At 38.2% G+C, this 16,636-nt stretch overlaps 1 protein-coding gene across 2 annotated transcripts in view; it reads left to right on the top strand.

Moving 5' to 3' along the window:
- LOC118279160 (cytadherence high molecular weight protein 2) overlaps positions 1-16,636 on the top strand; it is a 75,306-nt gene that overhangs the window by 51,170 nt on the left and 7,500 nt on the right. Inside the window, exons 15-18 of one of the 2 annotated variants that reach the window (XM_050698217.1) lie at positions 5,286-5,403; positions 6,000-6,191; positions 14,939-15,068; positions 15,691-15,791. In XM_050698217.1, coding sequence (XP_050554174.1) covers positions 5,286-5,403; positions 6,000-6,191; positions 14,939-15,068; positions 15,691-15,791 — 541 coding nt within the window. The remainder of the gene's footprint in view (positions 1-5,285; positions 5,404-5,999; positions 6,192-14,938; positions 15,069-15,690; positions 15,792-16,636) is intronic. The other variant, XM_050698218.1, reaches the window with a different exon arrangement.

Genomic DNA, 16,636 nt, shown 5'->3' with positions numbered 1-16,636 from the left:
CCCAAAGATTAAAGCCGCACAAAACTCCGCAATATATCTTCAAAAACAAGTTATTACGAAATGTACTTAAAATTTTTATCTTTTTTGCGTTATTTATCAAACCAAACGCGAGCAATAGCATTTAAAACATACATAAATCCATTCGTACAAAGTAACTATAAAATATTGGAACGTATTGCAGCGGCAAACTTGTGCTTCCTTTCATTACCGACTTCCTTCAATTAAAATAAATCCACACACAAAATTAACATACCTCACGCACTTAAAATGCCACAACGATTTTAATGTGTGCCCAGTTTAACCTGACCTCCCCTGCCCCGGAGCTTCTAACTGAAATGTTCGACAAATGAAGATATCTGTCAAATTATAAAGGTCTTTGTTAATTGGACGTTTTAAGTCTCGAGGAATATCAAAGACGACACAGTGTCCTTAATGGGTATACGTATTTCACCTTGTAAAAGGCGCCGAAATGCGCCCGAGTCGTTTATCTAACTGAAATTAAGAACGAAAACATTTTAAACGAACCATAAATTTTTCTTAGGTGAGTGCTTTCTTTTGGTGTTGCCAGTTGTTGTGGTGTGGGTTTGTTTTGTAGGTTAACGTGGTTAATTGGTGTTTTGTACTATTTTTTTTTTTAGTAGAATAATACTATTTTTTGGGTGTAAATTAATTAGGTGTTGTTTTTCAATCAGGAGCTTATTAGAAGTTAATATGTTCGATACACCCAATATTTAAGATTTCATAAATTTCATAATTTATCGTAAATTAATAACATTTACTTTAGCTACTAAGCTAAAGTACCAATAAAATATTTCCTTATGGAAACTTCCATATTTCTAAATAAAATCTGAACGTATAAAATTGTCGAACACCTGGCAACACTGATCCGGATAGATGCACAGGCGCCTCTTGGATGCTCGCCTTCCATTAGCGCGTTTGAATTTAGAACGCGCCGTGATTGGCCGGCGGAGGCAATGAATCATGGCGCCGGCGCTGAGACGTTACACAGGATGTTGTTTTAAATGTTTCCATTAATTTTCTGATTAATTAAGCTATTGTTTAATTAGGCTTTAATACTGATACATCATATTTACTAGTAACTTGAAATTGGCAATGTACATATTTCATTGTATTATTAGCAATCAAAACAGCGTGTGACATACATGTAGCTCTATGTTTATACGATACACGTAATTTTTATAGTAATGAATGTAATTACAGTTTCAACTAGCTGCGGACTACTTAGCGGATTTACTGGGGATCCGACTCGAAGGGCAGAAGTAGGAACGGAGTGGTTTTTAGTCAGTAAGAATCTGACACTCCCTCTCGTCTCGCCTAAGGTGGGAGAAGTCATTGAATGATTTTCCCCCCTTAAAAAAAGTAAATAACAAACTGCATTCGCACAAAACATCAACCTGTATAGGCTACATGAAAATAACATGGAAGTTCGCGTGTGTAGTGAACGGTGAAATGTCATTATATCATACGCGTTGAAATCTGGCATCCATCACATTTCAAGTACTAGGTTTTACACGCGGCTTTGCCCTTATGAATTGTATCCGTCTGTATTCTTTTCTAGGTGAAAAGTGGGTGTAGATTGTATAGCGGCATTACGTGCCGTAATGTGCACCTCTGCCTACCCCTTCGGGGATAAAAGGCGTGACGTTTTGCTGTGTAATTCACTAGATATAATGTAAAAGGTTTACTAAACTACAAACAAACTAACTTTCGAATTTATAATATTAGTTAGGATGGTATTATTTATATCGCACGTCTCTTGTCTAAGATCCTGCCAAAACCGAAGCAGGGAGGTTGGACATATGGCGCATAGTATGTTAATGGTTGGCGATAGGATTTTGTTTTTATTGAAATTAATGTCCAAATGTGGACCGTTTATCATGTTGAAATCATAACTTATGTTTGTTCCGCGAATGTGAGTGATTTGTTATGCTTTTACACGTAAATTGCTGTGCCGATTTTGATGTATGTTAGTTGAAATAGTAGGAGTTTTGTGGAAATATCGTAGCTGATAGTAGAGTTACATTTTCAAGGTATGATTATTTTGTTTGTTTATTCTTGAAATGTGGTTATTAACTGATCTTACTGCTTTGTTGGCATGTTTTTTTCTACTGCTATTCGTGAAAACCTATAATCGGCTCTTTTCACATTCTTTAATCAAATTGTATAGCTGTTGGTTTTCCATAAAATTAATTTAAAATCTACGAGTTATTCATAGATTTCAAATTAAGATCAGTTTCTAGGTTTTAGAACAAGTACAAAAAGATTTTGAGTTAAATCGGTAATTATTATTCGTTTATTTCTGATGTAAATTGTATCTTTTCAACGTAGGTATGCCGTATTTAACTTTGTGTAACAAAGTCATTACTTTGTTACACAAAGCGTACGTGGTTGATAATATCCTTTAACTTTTATTTTCCCAATCCAGTTTCGCTGCCATCAATCTCTGGTCATTTACCACACGGCCATCCTTAAACAATGTGACCTTTTAAGTCTCACAAATATTTAAGATTACATTATCTTAACCCGTCTCTACAAGGAGGTCTGACATTATCAAAAACTTTACAACCATACTGACCAATACACCATCACATAAACCCTTATTTCCTTCACCTTAAGGTCTAAAATACCTTTTACAAACTGTAAAAAACAATTGGTATAAAATATATCGTTGCGCGTGAGTAACCAATCACGGGGCGTTGCTCGGATTCCAAATTTTAAATTCCTCACGTACCAACGGCGCCATCTTTTTATCGTTATATTTTTTTTTATTGGTTTTTCTGGAACGGAAAATTGTTTGTTCGTTTTGTGGCTGCTATAAAATTATATTGATTTGTAGTGGTCAGTTTTATACGCCAAAACATAAATGCAATAACAGAAACTACAGCTACAGAGCACCATGTACTAAGGTTTTCATACCTCTCGTCTTTGATCTCTCTCTCAACATTTTCAAGGACGAAAATAAAAGTTTTCTCAGTAGCTGCGGACTACCTATCGGGTTTACCGAGGCTTCGGCTCGAAAAGCAGGAGTAGGAACGGGGTGGTTTTTAGTCAGTAAGAGACTGACACTTCTCGTCACGCCCAAGCCGTGAGAAGGCATTGGATGATTTCCTCCTCTTAAAAAAGTCTTTCATCTCTCTTCCTACATTTTCAAGGACAAAAATAATCGCAAGATAATGATGAATTCTCACAATAAAGCAAGCAGTGCACCCTCTTCATCTTTGGACTTGAGATAACCAATTTTGAATTCGCTTACGTCGAAGATTAAATCCGTAGTCACAAAATCCGCGAGTTCAAACCAAACTTACCGGTTACTCCCGAGATTCAATTACGACAGACTTTCTCAAACTTTTATGACTTATTGATTTATTTTACATTCAGGGATCAGCTATTTTTTTACTACTTGCTGCGGGAGCTTAACGGCTTGCTATTTGTTGTTTAAAAATAACTTTCTTTCTTCTGTCTTTCTCTTGTGTCGTGGTTGCGTTTACAATCATACAAGTTGACATACACATGACACCCAGACCCGAAACAACAATTTGTGGATCACACAAAGAGTTGCTCCATGCGGGAATCAAATCCGCTACACGTTACGCGGCAGCCGGTTGCCTAGCCACCGCGCAACCGGTGCTGTCTGCTGTAAACAGTTGATGATTATCATAATAAGTGGCATCAAAGCACTAGATAAGCGGTCACCGCAGAGTCCGCTTTATAAGAGACTTTGTCATCCCCACAATTCGCATTTCAGGTTCAGGTTTCAGGATCAGTGAGCGCTGCTGCTTGGTCTAGGCCCCTTAGTCATCTCTTTCGACTGGATGGAAGACAAATGTAGTCAGCTCCATCATAATTGTACGGCTAAAACATAACACAAACTACATAGACTGTAAATGTATATTTCTGCAATGCACAAGTAAAAGTTTGAGCATCGCTTGAAGCGGTTATAAGCGCAGCAAATATTGACGCAACTTATAATTGGATGTACACCGACGAAGATGCTTGCTAGCAAAACGAGATTTTTTATAATTTTCCCCCTTTTAGTTGGGGGTACACAGCCGTGAAATGGTTTTTAACAACCAATATTGGATAATGTAATAAGCGTGGTTTCTGCAAAGAAAAAATATCTCTTGAATAAGTTGTTTCTGCACTTCTGGTAGGAAATGATTTAGAATGAATTGGGTAGTAGTTACAAATATTTTTCTTTTAGTAAATTGTAATTTTAAATACATAAGATTGTTTTAAATGTGGGGAGCTATGCTTGACCTGCAACCCTTAAATTCCTAAACCTCAAAAGGCCGGCAACATACTTGTAACGCCTCTGGTATTTCGAGCGGCGACGATTGCTTGCCATCAGGTGATCTGTCTACACGTTTAACGACTTATTCCATAAAAAAATCAACCACAGTCATACCTGTGGATTGCAAATAAGTGACAAGGCATCCCTAACTTACATTTTTGCGTCCTTTAAACTGAAGACGGTGTTATGAGAACGATAAAACATCAAGCAACAACGCTTTAAGTCCTCACTAATTCCCTTACATATGTAGTTACATAACCACCCAGACACATAACAAGCCAGCCAATCTCAAACTATGCCTTAAATATACAAGACCAAGCGCCATGTTGGAATCCTAACACAACATTCATGTACCGCCTAAAGCAGTAACTGACCAACAACACACTGTTGTTGTTGTTCTTGTTGTAACACAAAACATACAATGTTTGTCTTTCATACGGATTTAACGGCTTACCCAACGTGTGGTGATTATGTAAATTGACGGTAGATGGCGTTAAAATAAAATTGTGGACTCGTGTGACAGGATAGGTGGGTAGGTGAATTAATTGAGTCGGTGGTTTTATGTTTAAAATGCTGAAAAAATTATGGCAGACTGTTATGATATAGAAAAATATATGCTGAAGAGAATACCTACATATTTCCAAATGTGTTCGAAGGTAGTTCTGAAGAAGATCTTCTAATGTTCTTTTTAATCCGTATAGACCCCAAATCCTGAAAAGGCTGCACTTGTAATTCTTTAGGTGTTGTCATCGACCATGGGTTTTTTTTTTTGAGTGGGGAAAATCATCCAATGACTTCTCCCGCCTTGGGCGAGGCGAGAGGGAGCGTCGGACTCTTACTGACTAAAAACCAACCCTGCTTTTCGAGCCGGAGCCCCGGTAAACCCGCTAGGTATTCCGCAGCTCCGGAATTGACCATGGGTAACGCCGATTGTTTACTATCAAATCTGCTCATATCATACTCCTTGTTCCAGCTACCTCTGCCTGACCGGGTGCATCACTCGTGCTGAGAAGGCAGGTGCCGCGCGGGAGAGTATTCAAACCCTGCTGACGGTCTGCGCAGACCTCTGCCATCCCTGCGAGGTTGATGCTGTAAGTGCTGGTTTATTTTGTAGGCTTTAAATAGGTTTCCGTAGTTAAATGTGTAATTATTTAGAAGAGATGTCCAGATGGTGTAGGAACTATGAATTTTTTACAAGACTGGCTTTAGCACAGACGGCATTGGACTGCACGATTGTTATGCCTCTGTATGATGCCTTTTTAGAATCTTCTTTTTTTTGACTTATTAGAGGAAAAGCTGCTGATCAAATAATTCTTCTATGTATGAGAGTGCGGGTTCGAAACTTACCAACGGCAAGTACCTATGTTACTTTTTCCGAGTCATATGTACTTTCTGTCCACTGACAAACGGTGAAGGAAACACCATGAGAAAACTTGGACTTATAAAGACTATTTATAAGTTTAAAATCGCCAACCCACATTGAGCAAGCGTGGTGATTAATGCTCAAACCTTCTCTGTGTGCGAAGAGGTATTTGGTCAGCTGTGGCCATTTATAGGTTGCTGATGTTGATGAGTAAAATCTGATTAGACTAGGACAACACGAAATCTATAAATAATCAATTTTTTACAAAGATTTTAAATGTAGTTCTTCTCTGTCTCCACTAACCTCTCAAAATTCCACACGTAGGGCTCAGAGCGTATCGTCGCGACCCAGTCTCTCCGCTGTGCTCTCGGCACTGGCATCGCCGGCTCCCGTGCCGAGTTCTGCATGCTGTTCGCCCAGGGAGCTGGGTTGGAACACAGCGGCGGATTCGTCAAGGCAGCTCGCACCGCTCATCTGCTGCGCACCTTGGCTGAACTGGATCATATGATTGTGCAGGTTAGTAATTAGGTTTAGAAATTTCAAGAGTCTTTTGATACTTTTTTTTTACTTTTAATAGGTCGACGTTTGGCCGCTATCTCACCTGATGGTAAGTGATGATGCAGCATACGATGGAGTACGTCTGCCCATAAGCAACCCATTCACTCGGGCTTTGAAGACACCCAGGTTATACCCATCAGGAAACACAGACTCCGGCAAGGAGTTCCACTCCCTAGTAGTTCGCACAAGGAAGCTTGAAGCGAAGCGCTTCGTGCGAGTGGGTGGGATATCTACCATGAAGCGGTAACGCCTCGCCGATTGTCTTGTGGTTCGAAGACGGAAAGGACTAGGGTACACGATACACGTGGACTATAAGTTGTATGATAATTGATTTGTTTCGAACGGCATCTTCTTTTCTGCAAAGGATAATGGTGTCCTATCCGTTATCGAGTAAAGGAAGTCATACATACTTACAAACATAACCTCACGCCTGTCTCCCATAGAGGAAGGCAGATACAATGGAACGCCAATTGCTACGAATCTTACATCTTTCGCTTCATCAACAGTCATCAGTCTTTTCATTTCATGCATGCTCGTCGGTTAAGGGTACTTTTAATTTTACCCTTCTAATGATGTTATTTTGTAAACGAAATCATTCAACCTTAAAGTAGTACTCATCTGAATTCCAACAACCTCAACCAAAAAGCTACATTTCTACCCAAATAACTCAAGAACTCCCAAATTGATGACCAAATCACCTTTCTCAGACAATTCCCTAGTAACAAAGCAAACTGGTAAAAAGAGTCGGCAGCCCAACAAATGAGAGGTAATGAAATATTCCGTGCACATCTGTTAGAAAGCATATTGACTCGGCGTCCTTAATTAACTGGAGTATCATTGCGGTGTTTGCTCAGCACATAGGGTAAACGATGAGAGCGGTGTGCGGTAGCCGGCCAGAGGTACGAGCTACAATGGATCGGAGGAGATATTTGAGACTTTATTTTTATATTCTAGAGGTTCGCCTTAGTTTTGTACGGAGTTTTCCCGGTTGGTAGTGCCTTTTTATGCTAACCTAGTAGTCTGGTAAAGAATGGGTGTTTAATTTCGAGGTTGACTTGGATATGACATTGTTAAAAATTGGTTTAGGTTATACTTATTATATAAAGCTGACGAGTTTGTTTATTTGTTAGGATGCGCTTAATCTTCAGAATTACTGGATTCTTCTGAATTATATATCTGAATTATTTTTATGTTGGATAGTCCAGTTGGACTATGGATTGAAGTGACGCAAGCTAAACCGCGCGGGAGTAGTTATTATTATTATTGGTAATATTTATTATTTATTTTTTTGGTAATACGTAAGTGGTCTGATAAATACATAGATGTTAATGGGGATTTAGATTTTCTAATAAATCGTTTTATTTTAGACAAAAACAACAAGAACAAAAATGACACAATGCCAATTTGCAAGAATTATATTCAAAGCCTTGATTATTCCATTTCCCTTACTAATATTATCTCCTATGTCATACTTGACTATAAATTTGTCATATAGTTATATTAATATCATCCATATTAATCTCAAAACCACCATATCCACATTTCACATGAAACCACCTCTCACACCGCTCCGTACACAATACACTCGTGCCATCGTTTCACGTTACTCATAGGCTTACTCGAAGCTACTGCTAGCTTACCTCTACGCAGTCTTTGATTTCAAACCCATCACTCTGTTTGTATTGATATCCAACTGCATACTCATTATACATAGTCTATCTGTCGGTGTGTTTACCATATATTACCACGTATTTGTGAACGAGGAGCCTGTTTGCTTTGGTCTTGAATTAAGGTTTTGATTAATTTTTTTGTCCATGACCATATACACGTAAAACAAAGACTGGTCTGTTGACTGTCTTTGTGTTGTGATGTAGGGGATTTGGTTTTATTCTTTCATAGGTATAAGCTGTTACTTTTTTTTTAAGTTTCGCAAGCGTTTAATTGTTTCACGTCGATATTCTATGAGGCCGTGGTATCGCATCGGTCGAGCCGGCCCATTCGTGCCAAAGCATGGGACTTATTCGTCAACTCGGCCGCAATAAACTCGACCGCGCGGTCGAGTTGGGAAGATTTAAATCTACCTATTATTTAATTGTGCATCTCGACCGTAGAAACATTCACTATGCGGTCGAGTCGACCCGGCTAATTTTTGTGATTTTTTTTTATTCGTCATCTCAACCGAGTACAAAATGTACATTTGAGTAGAAAATGTTAAAGGCATATCATGGAAAGATTTACAAAGATCGTAGATGTTTCATTACAATCACCTTTTTATAAAATGTAGCATTTTAATCATGACCTTACATATATCCTAATTAGTTAAAATAGTTTTGTCTCTCTCTCGCAACTTGGAATTTTTATCGGTGGAAAGAAATGAACCTAATACTCAACTGAGCAATGCCTGATTAAAAAACATCTTTTTATCTGTCCTTAATTCTAATTTTAAGTTATTTTATATTATATAATATACCCAGAAGAACAAAAATTTAATTAGAAACGAAACACTTTTGTATGTACTGTACAAAAATGCCTCATATTTTCAATGTCGGTCGAGTTGGCGAATAAAAGATACGAATAAATAGCTTCATCAACTCGACCACGTAAATCGGCCGAGATGCATAATAAAAAAATAATTATTCTATGAATTTCCCGACTCGACCGCGCGGACGAGTTTATTGCGGCCGAGTTGACGAATAAGTCAAGCATGGCTCTCACAGACTAAAAAGCTACTATGTTCCCTGATTAGTTTATTGCATTTTTATAGTTTACGGGTAACAAAAATAGTTACTATTCTTGTTTAATATTGCCTCATCTAGCTATTTGAAATATTGACGTGTAAAAGTGTTATTTTATAACCTACTTACAGAAATAAATATCATTTCATTTCATTATGAGCCTTGTTTATAAAAAGTTATCGAACACCAATTTTTGTTTAGTTTCAAATTGATAACTAATGTCTTCTTCTAAATGCTTATCCGAACCGCCTAAACATTTAATACTGAATCCCACACGTAAAATTAAATGTCCTTACCGATAATTCGCAATGTCCCAAAGTCACGTGTCCCTATTGTTCGCGCCCCGCCTCAATAAATAGTGACTGACACTCGATGTGATCGGTGTAGATACTGCCATACTACTAATTACAGCTATTATTGTCCAAGATATTGTGTCTAAATGTCACATTATTAGGGTGCTTTTCTATAAGAGATGTGCTATGTAGCTATGCTACGAAGATATAATAGCTAAGCTGTGAAACTATGTGACCTTTTCCACTGATACTAAGCTATGTTACTGTGCTAGGAAGTTGCGCAGCTCGAGTATGTGATGCGTCGATAGTAGGGAAACCATCCACTTTCCATATAAAAAAAAACATTGTATAGTTGAGTTGGTTTCCACCAGTGCCAAGCTATGTGTATCAATGAATATGACTGGTGGAAGCTAAACGCATCCACAGTAACGTAGCATAGCTTAGTGTTGTGAGAAACGTAATATGTGAATTTGACTTTAGCTAATTGTGAAATGGAAATAGAAGCTTTTGGATCATTGATCAATTTCAAACATTTTGTTGATAGCAATAACAGTTTTGACCACCCGACCACTATTACATTATTAGCTGCACAAATTAAACTAATTTTGCACAAAAACTGTCCCAAATACCGCTAACCCTAATCCAGCCAGATAATCGCGTCTGGACAAGACACGTGGCAGCATTGTGCCGGTCTCGCCTCAGTAAACATCGATGGTCACGCGTTGTGACGACATACGACTTACGATGACATCTCACGCGAGGCGAGACGTTGCAGCCGCCGTATACGATAATTATCTCAATACTAGCTTCTGCCCGCGACTTCGTGCGCGGAAAATTTAAAAATTTTGGGTTGTACTACCCCTAACATTTAGGGGGATGAAAAATAGATGTTGGCCGATTCTCATAGATACCTCAAAATCAAAATCGGTCAAGCCGTTTCGGAGGAGTATGGCAACGAAAACTGTGACATGAGAATTTTATATACATATTAGATTCAATACAGTGTTACAATTTCTTTTATGCGTTTGTTATTTGTCCTACTTTGTAGAATTGTAGTTGTGCGACTGATAAATGAAGAGATGGGTATCCTATTTGTACCAATCTCAATTAATGTTTTATGTGCAATTAACACGTGGTGGTAATTTACAATTATTGCCGGAACGTGGATCAACGCTTGGTACAATGTATTTTCTTTGTCTGATATTTTGTATCAGCACTCATGGTTAAGTTTTGAAATGCAAAACGTCAAGTTTATTTAAAAAAGCCGGTAAACGAGCACACGGTTAACATGATGGTAAGCAATAGCCGCCGCCCATGGACACCCGAAACACTAGAGGCGTTACAAGTGCGTTGCTGCCCTTTTGGGGGTTTGGAATTTAAGGGTTGTTGGGGAATCGCGGATTGGAAAGGTTGGGAAAGGTGTAATTGGGTCTACGGTAACCTCACTCATACAACGAAACACAACGCAAGCGTTATTTCACGTCGGTTTTCGGTAAGGCCGTGGTATCACTCCGGTCGAGCCGGCCCATATAATATGGATCTCCGACACTTCTCCATCTTTACAGTACAACCAAGGTATCAGTTTCGGTGCTACTTCATGCTAAGTAACTTTTAGTTAAGGGAAGGTTTAGGGCTGGTTTCTAAAAACACCCATAAGTCTAGTCTATCACATAGTCGTTGATACACCATTCACATCTTATATTCCACCGTATAACAGAGTATAAGCACTGCCACGTGCCCGCTCCCCGCGGGGCCGCACTTTAAACAAATTGTTTGCTTTGCATTACTTGCGATTGTTTGCCGAGCTGCTACTGCAGTCTCCACTGTCAATACTCCTTGCTCTGTCTTGTGATGTGGCTGAACGTCTTTGAGGGAATGTTGAAGGAATGGCCGTGTGTGTAGATTGAACTACAGTTTTAACTAGGTCGGTAATAGCTAATTTATTTGCAACGTTGTCTTCATTGTCATCATCATCATCAGCCGAGAGACGTCCACTGTTGAACAAAGGCATTAGTCTTTGATGTAGAACGACAAGCCGCCACCTACATCCACTGGCTCCCTGCGACTCTGACTTTGCCATAGGCGACGATTTTCATAACAGTGTATAATTTATTATCACTGGCTCTTCTTAAATAGAATGTTGCACTAGTATTTTCTTCTGTGTCACAGGTGTGTTTACAATCAAATAACTTTACATACGTATCAAAGCTAGACCCAAAACAAGAATATGTCGATCACCCAAAAAATTGTTCCTTGCAGTAATCGAATCAGTAGCATTAGTTACGTAGTGTTTACAGCAGACCCATCAAAACAAAAACACCATTAAAAGACCATACTCCAAACAAAAACAGAGTACACACTGCACACATCTCATCCACAACCCCTGGAGATTCCGATGATACTAAGTTTACACTAGAAGCCCTTAATGTAAACATTAACGTTTACAACTACCCTCACTTAGCGGCGCTCGTTGCCACGCCACGTGCCACGCTATGTAATCACTTGAAACTGTGCCAATTGTAAGAGTACGCGAATTATTTGCTGAATTTAATTATTGTTGGTGTTGTTGTTTTGTTGGTTTTGTTTCATATTGCATGACATCATATCTTTTATTTATTTGCTGAAGGTACAGAGGTCTTTTTCTATGTATTATGATATATTATGATATATATCTTATTCGATGTAACCAAGAATTTTATTGTGAAACTGACGGAAAAAGAGTAACCTATTGAGTTTCTTGCTCGTTCTTCTCTATAGAAATCTATACTTTGGAATGAGCAAATAGCTTCACTAGAGGACTGACTTACTGACATTAATTTTGCATTATATTTGATTTGACGTTCAAAAGTGCGTTCCCGGTCTATTTGAAATAAATACTTTCGACTTTTATTCTAACGGACGAACCTATACTTAGGGGATCTAAAAATATACCTACGCAGATGCATAAGTGAATTAAAAACAATCTCGAAAACATCAAACGAAAATCACCCACAAGCAACCGAAAAACTGCAAAAATATATTTTATTCATTACATTCAAAGACCCTAACAATAGATTTGAAACCGGAGTCTCCCTAAAAGCGTCGGTATTAATGTTTATATAGCCATCCACTGCTGGCTGTGTACGCTAATGGTTGGTCCCGGGAGGTTGATGCCACGTAATCGATACTCCTACCTCTGTTAATGGATTAGGTGGCGCGCCTATGTAGACGTGATTTTTTTTAAATGGAACATTGGGTCTGGTCGGTCTTTGTTTGTTGCTTGTTGCAGTTTTCTTGTTGTGTTGTCTTTGATGGGTAGTGTCTTGTGAATAGATTTGAATATGATTTCGATTTTTATATTGTTTAATTTGTGTGTCATGGGTGCGTTTATAAATACTGCTTTTGTAAATACCACTAGTGTGTTAGTTGTTATTTCTGTTAGTAACATGTCAACATCGTAATGATACATTTCACTTAGATTTAAATTGTTCAACGGGCCTCTGCGAGTTGGCTTCGGCTCTTCATACGCCTTCCAAAGGTCCGGGCCCTGTGGTCCCGTGATAGAAAAAGTACACACATCATAATCATCATCATCATTGTCATTATCACCTTTTTCCGTTCTTTGCTGGTCTTATGCTTCTTTACTAATACGCCACTGACCTATCGTATTGTGTCCTTGAAATATAATAATAGAAAAATACTCTGTCAAGTTTCTTAACACAAATCTCTTCTTCATCTTCAAATCCCTGGCCATCAACCAAACAATACTTTTTTTAATGGGACAAGCCAGCCACAACCTCCCGTACCGCCACTACTCCTGTAAGCCAGGATCTACAATAGATACACCCATGAAAACACCGCAACAAACCAACAATGAAACCAAAAAATACACTACTAATACTTAAACAAATATCTATCTACTACAAAGCCAATAATTTTGATTTATTAATTAACTCTCTCATTTCAATCCACTCCCTGAGCTCCCCTCTCCCAGTGGACTTGAAACTTTTGATGTCCGCAAACGATGCGTCCTGGGACTTGTGTTTGTAATCCTATGGCGGAGATAAACATCATTATTAGTTTATTACGCACATGGGCACACGTTTGTATTGAACATTATTTATTTGCGGTTTCTGTTAGCGGAATGATGATGTTGTTATCGTGGGATTGAAAAATGGAGTTTTTCAATTTATCTTACGATGCATTCTTGAATAAAAGCATATTTTGGAGACGTTTTATAGAACAACTAGCAAACCTTGCGAACTTTGTTTCGTCACAAATAATTTTCCTTGTTTTACTGCTTTTCTCTTGAATTGTTCCTGAATTTTCTTTGCTATAAACCTCACGGAGCCCGAGACCTTTCCAACGAATGCAAAACCGTGGAAATCGGTTCGCGCGTTCTTGAGTGAACCCGATTTATTTTTATATTGTTTACTAGCGGACCCGACAGACGTTGTCCTGTCTACACGTCTTTAATTTGAAAATTTTAAACTTTTTTTAATAAACTAAAACATTCTGGACCATATTGATGAAAATTATTATTCAAATGTGACAATATCTAACGTCATTAATATTTGACACTGCGATGATAGCGCCGTCTCGGATCCTATGTAAAACATTCCAAAATCAACAACTACTAATAAATTAAAAATTAATTAAAAAAACTTTGTCCAGCGGACAAAATTGTGAATCTAAACCATTCTCAGATCCTCTTGAACACACACAAACAGTTTCATCAAAATCGGTCTAGTCGTTTAAGAGGAGTTCAGTGACATACACACGTACAGAAGAATTATATATATAAAGATGAGTCTTTTAAATTACTTGCACTAGACATACTACGCCCCTTTTAGAGTAAATCCAAAGAACCAAACGTGATTCTAAAGAAACTTCTTAAAAACATTCAACCACTAACCGTAACTCCATAACAGCATTACCATCCACAAATCTTGGCCGCCCACTCTTTTATTATGTACCCCCAATGCGTGGTCAGTCCACATCTCCTGGAGTCAGTAACTCAATCAGAGCTCGCGTGACCTCTGTACTTACCGCACGGATTCTACGCTCGCTGCCTGACCGTCATCCCTCATTTAACTTGGGAGTTGTACCGTCATGCTTCGTGGGTTGTGAGTCCTTGTTTTATGTTTGAGTCTTGTGTCTATCTTGTTTGTTTTGAGCTTAGAGCGTTCTTCTGATTGGTGTTGGTCTTTGTGTGATAATTGGGGCTAGATCAATTCTGTTTTCATTTAAAAGCTTAAGTTTCTTTCCTAACAACTAATCTATTTACATTTGAAAACTCATGTTTCTTTTCCAATGAATCACTCAATTTTTGAAGAATAATGCTCTGGTTTTGTCTAGCTTTTGGCGTATTTATATCTAAGTAAATGCTGTTCTCGTGAACATGTAGCGTATTACATGTGTGCATTTTTAGCGAGATACTGGCAAACCCTTTGCTAGATCTAGAAGGTTATTTTACAGTTACATATGTATAGCTCGTATTATGGTTATATAAGGTCCAGTACCCTTAGTATGAGTTTGCTATGCGTTAAAAGTAATCGAAACGGCGCTCTAATTGGTTGGTTTATTCAAGTCGGCCAATCAGACGTAAATCTTTAACGTGTACTGACCTAAAAAGGATCAATATGACAATTTTAGTTATGATGATACATTTATTAATGTTGTTTAATTTTGTTAACAGGACGCCTTCGGTGAAGGCGGTTGGCCTCTGGAGTTCAGAGCGGCAGTAGCACGACTTCTATCGCAGCACGCGCCCACCGATAAGGAAGCACCAAGGACAACCGCTTTACGTAAGCAAAAGTCATCTAAAGGTATAAAGTAACTAGCGACCCGCCCCGGATTCGCACGGTTCTTCTCTACTATATTATGCATGTATAAAAACAAACATACATATACATTTTCATAAAAACCTCATCAAAATACGTTGCATAGTTTTAAAGATCTAAGCATACAAATAGACTATGTTGTGATGACGATGGTATTAATTCATATTCAGTTGCTTGTACGTTTAAATAACTAAATATATATTGACGAATATTTTTGCAATAGAAGTAAACTTGGCAATTACCAATCACTACATACACAGTAGTATAGTATATAGCATAACACATCTCTATGTGTTATGCTACGTTTAACATCCACCAATCATATTCATTGCTACATATAGCTTGTACTATAGCACTGTTGGAAACGGACTCAGCTCAGCTTTGAATGGCTTCTTACTATCGATACATTGCATACTCTTCCTCGCACACCTAGGTACGTAGATTCGTATCAGTAGCAGCGGTTACATAGTTTCACAGCTTAGCTATTACATCTTCGTAGCATAGCTACATAACACATCTCTGATGGAAAAGCACAGTTAAACTAGGTATAACTCGAACGTATGCACGATATAACAAATTATAACGTAATTATTATTTATTTATCCAGGTACAAACAACCAGCGCCTCGACCAGACTCTCTCCGAAACCATGGTGTTGGACTTGATCGTTCTAGTCGGATTCGTTGTTGTCAACAACCCACAGTTACAGGTGAGTTTTAGTATTGTAGGTGCTTTAGTATATGCGGACTACCTAGCTTTCCGGGGCTTAGGCTCGAAAAGTAGGAGTAGGAACTGGGTGGTTATTAGTCAGTACGAGTCTGACATTTCCTTTCACCTCGCCAAGACGGGAGAAGTCATTGAATGATTTTCCCCCTCAAAAAACAAAAGACAATATGATAGATTTCGATACAGACGTAAGCTTTTATTTGGTTGAAAGTAGCCGTTATGGATGTTCTTGGGCGTTGGGCATTAGTGTATTTCAATTTTTTCCTTTTGGTCATGAATAGGTACCTATTAAATTTTATTATACATCCACTTTTCGGCAACTCTTGATTTCAGCTTCTATGTATTGTTCGATTTCGAAATATTTTAGGAGTGTATATTTTTTTACTTTTGTAGAATATAGTTTTACGGCACTTTATACGTTGAAATTACTGGTTTTAAACTTTAAACCAACAAATGCAATCGCCACAACAACTAATACATTTGACCTCTAAAAACTAACGTCTCGCATAATTAGCTCGTCCGTTTTATTAGTAAGTTCTCATGCGGGCTACACCTGCGTTAACACGTGTCATAGCCCATCGGTTGACGCGTTACCAACGTTTACATGGTCAACGTAATCGATCGAGCCGACTACTTCTATTGTCTTGTGGTTATCTATTAAGTTATCGGTCTGTGGGAACTTTTCTTCTGCGTTTTAATATGTATGGGATGTGCTTTTGGGTGTATTTTTTAATAGTTTTGTGTACATTTCGGTGTTAGATGGTTTCTACTTCATCGTTTTTAGTTTAGCTTCAATTGAGTAAAATGCGAGATGGTGGCCAAGCGAAT

The sequence above is a fragment of the Spodoptera frugiperda genome, chromosome 14 (assembly GCF_023101765.2).
Source record: "Spodoptera frugiperda isolate SF20-4 chromosome 14, AGI-APGP_CSIRO_Sfru_2.0, whole genome shotgun sequence".
NCBI lineage: Eukaryota > Metazoa > Arthropoda > Insecta > Lepidoptera > Noctuidae > Spodoptera > Spodoptera frugiperda.
This window is presented reverse-complemented; position numbering and strand designations above follow the sequence as displayed.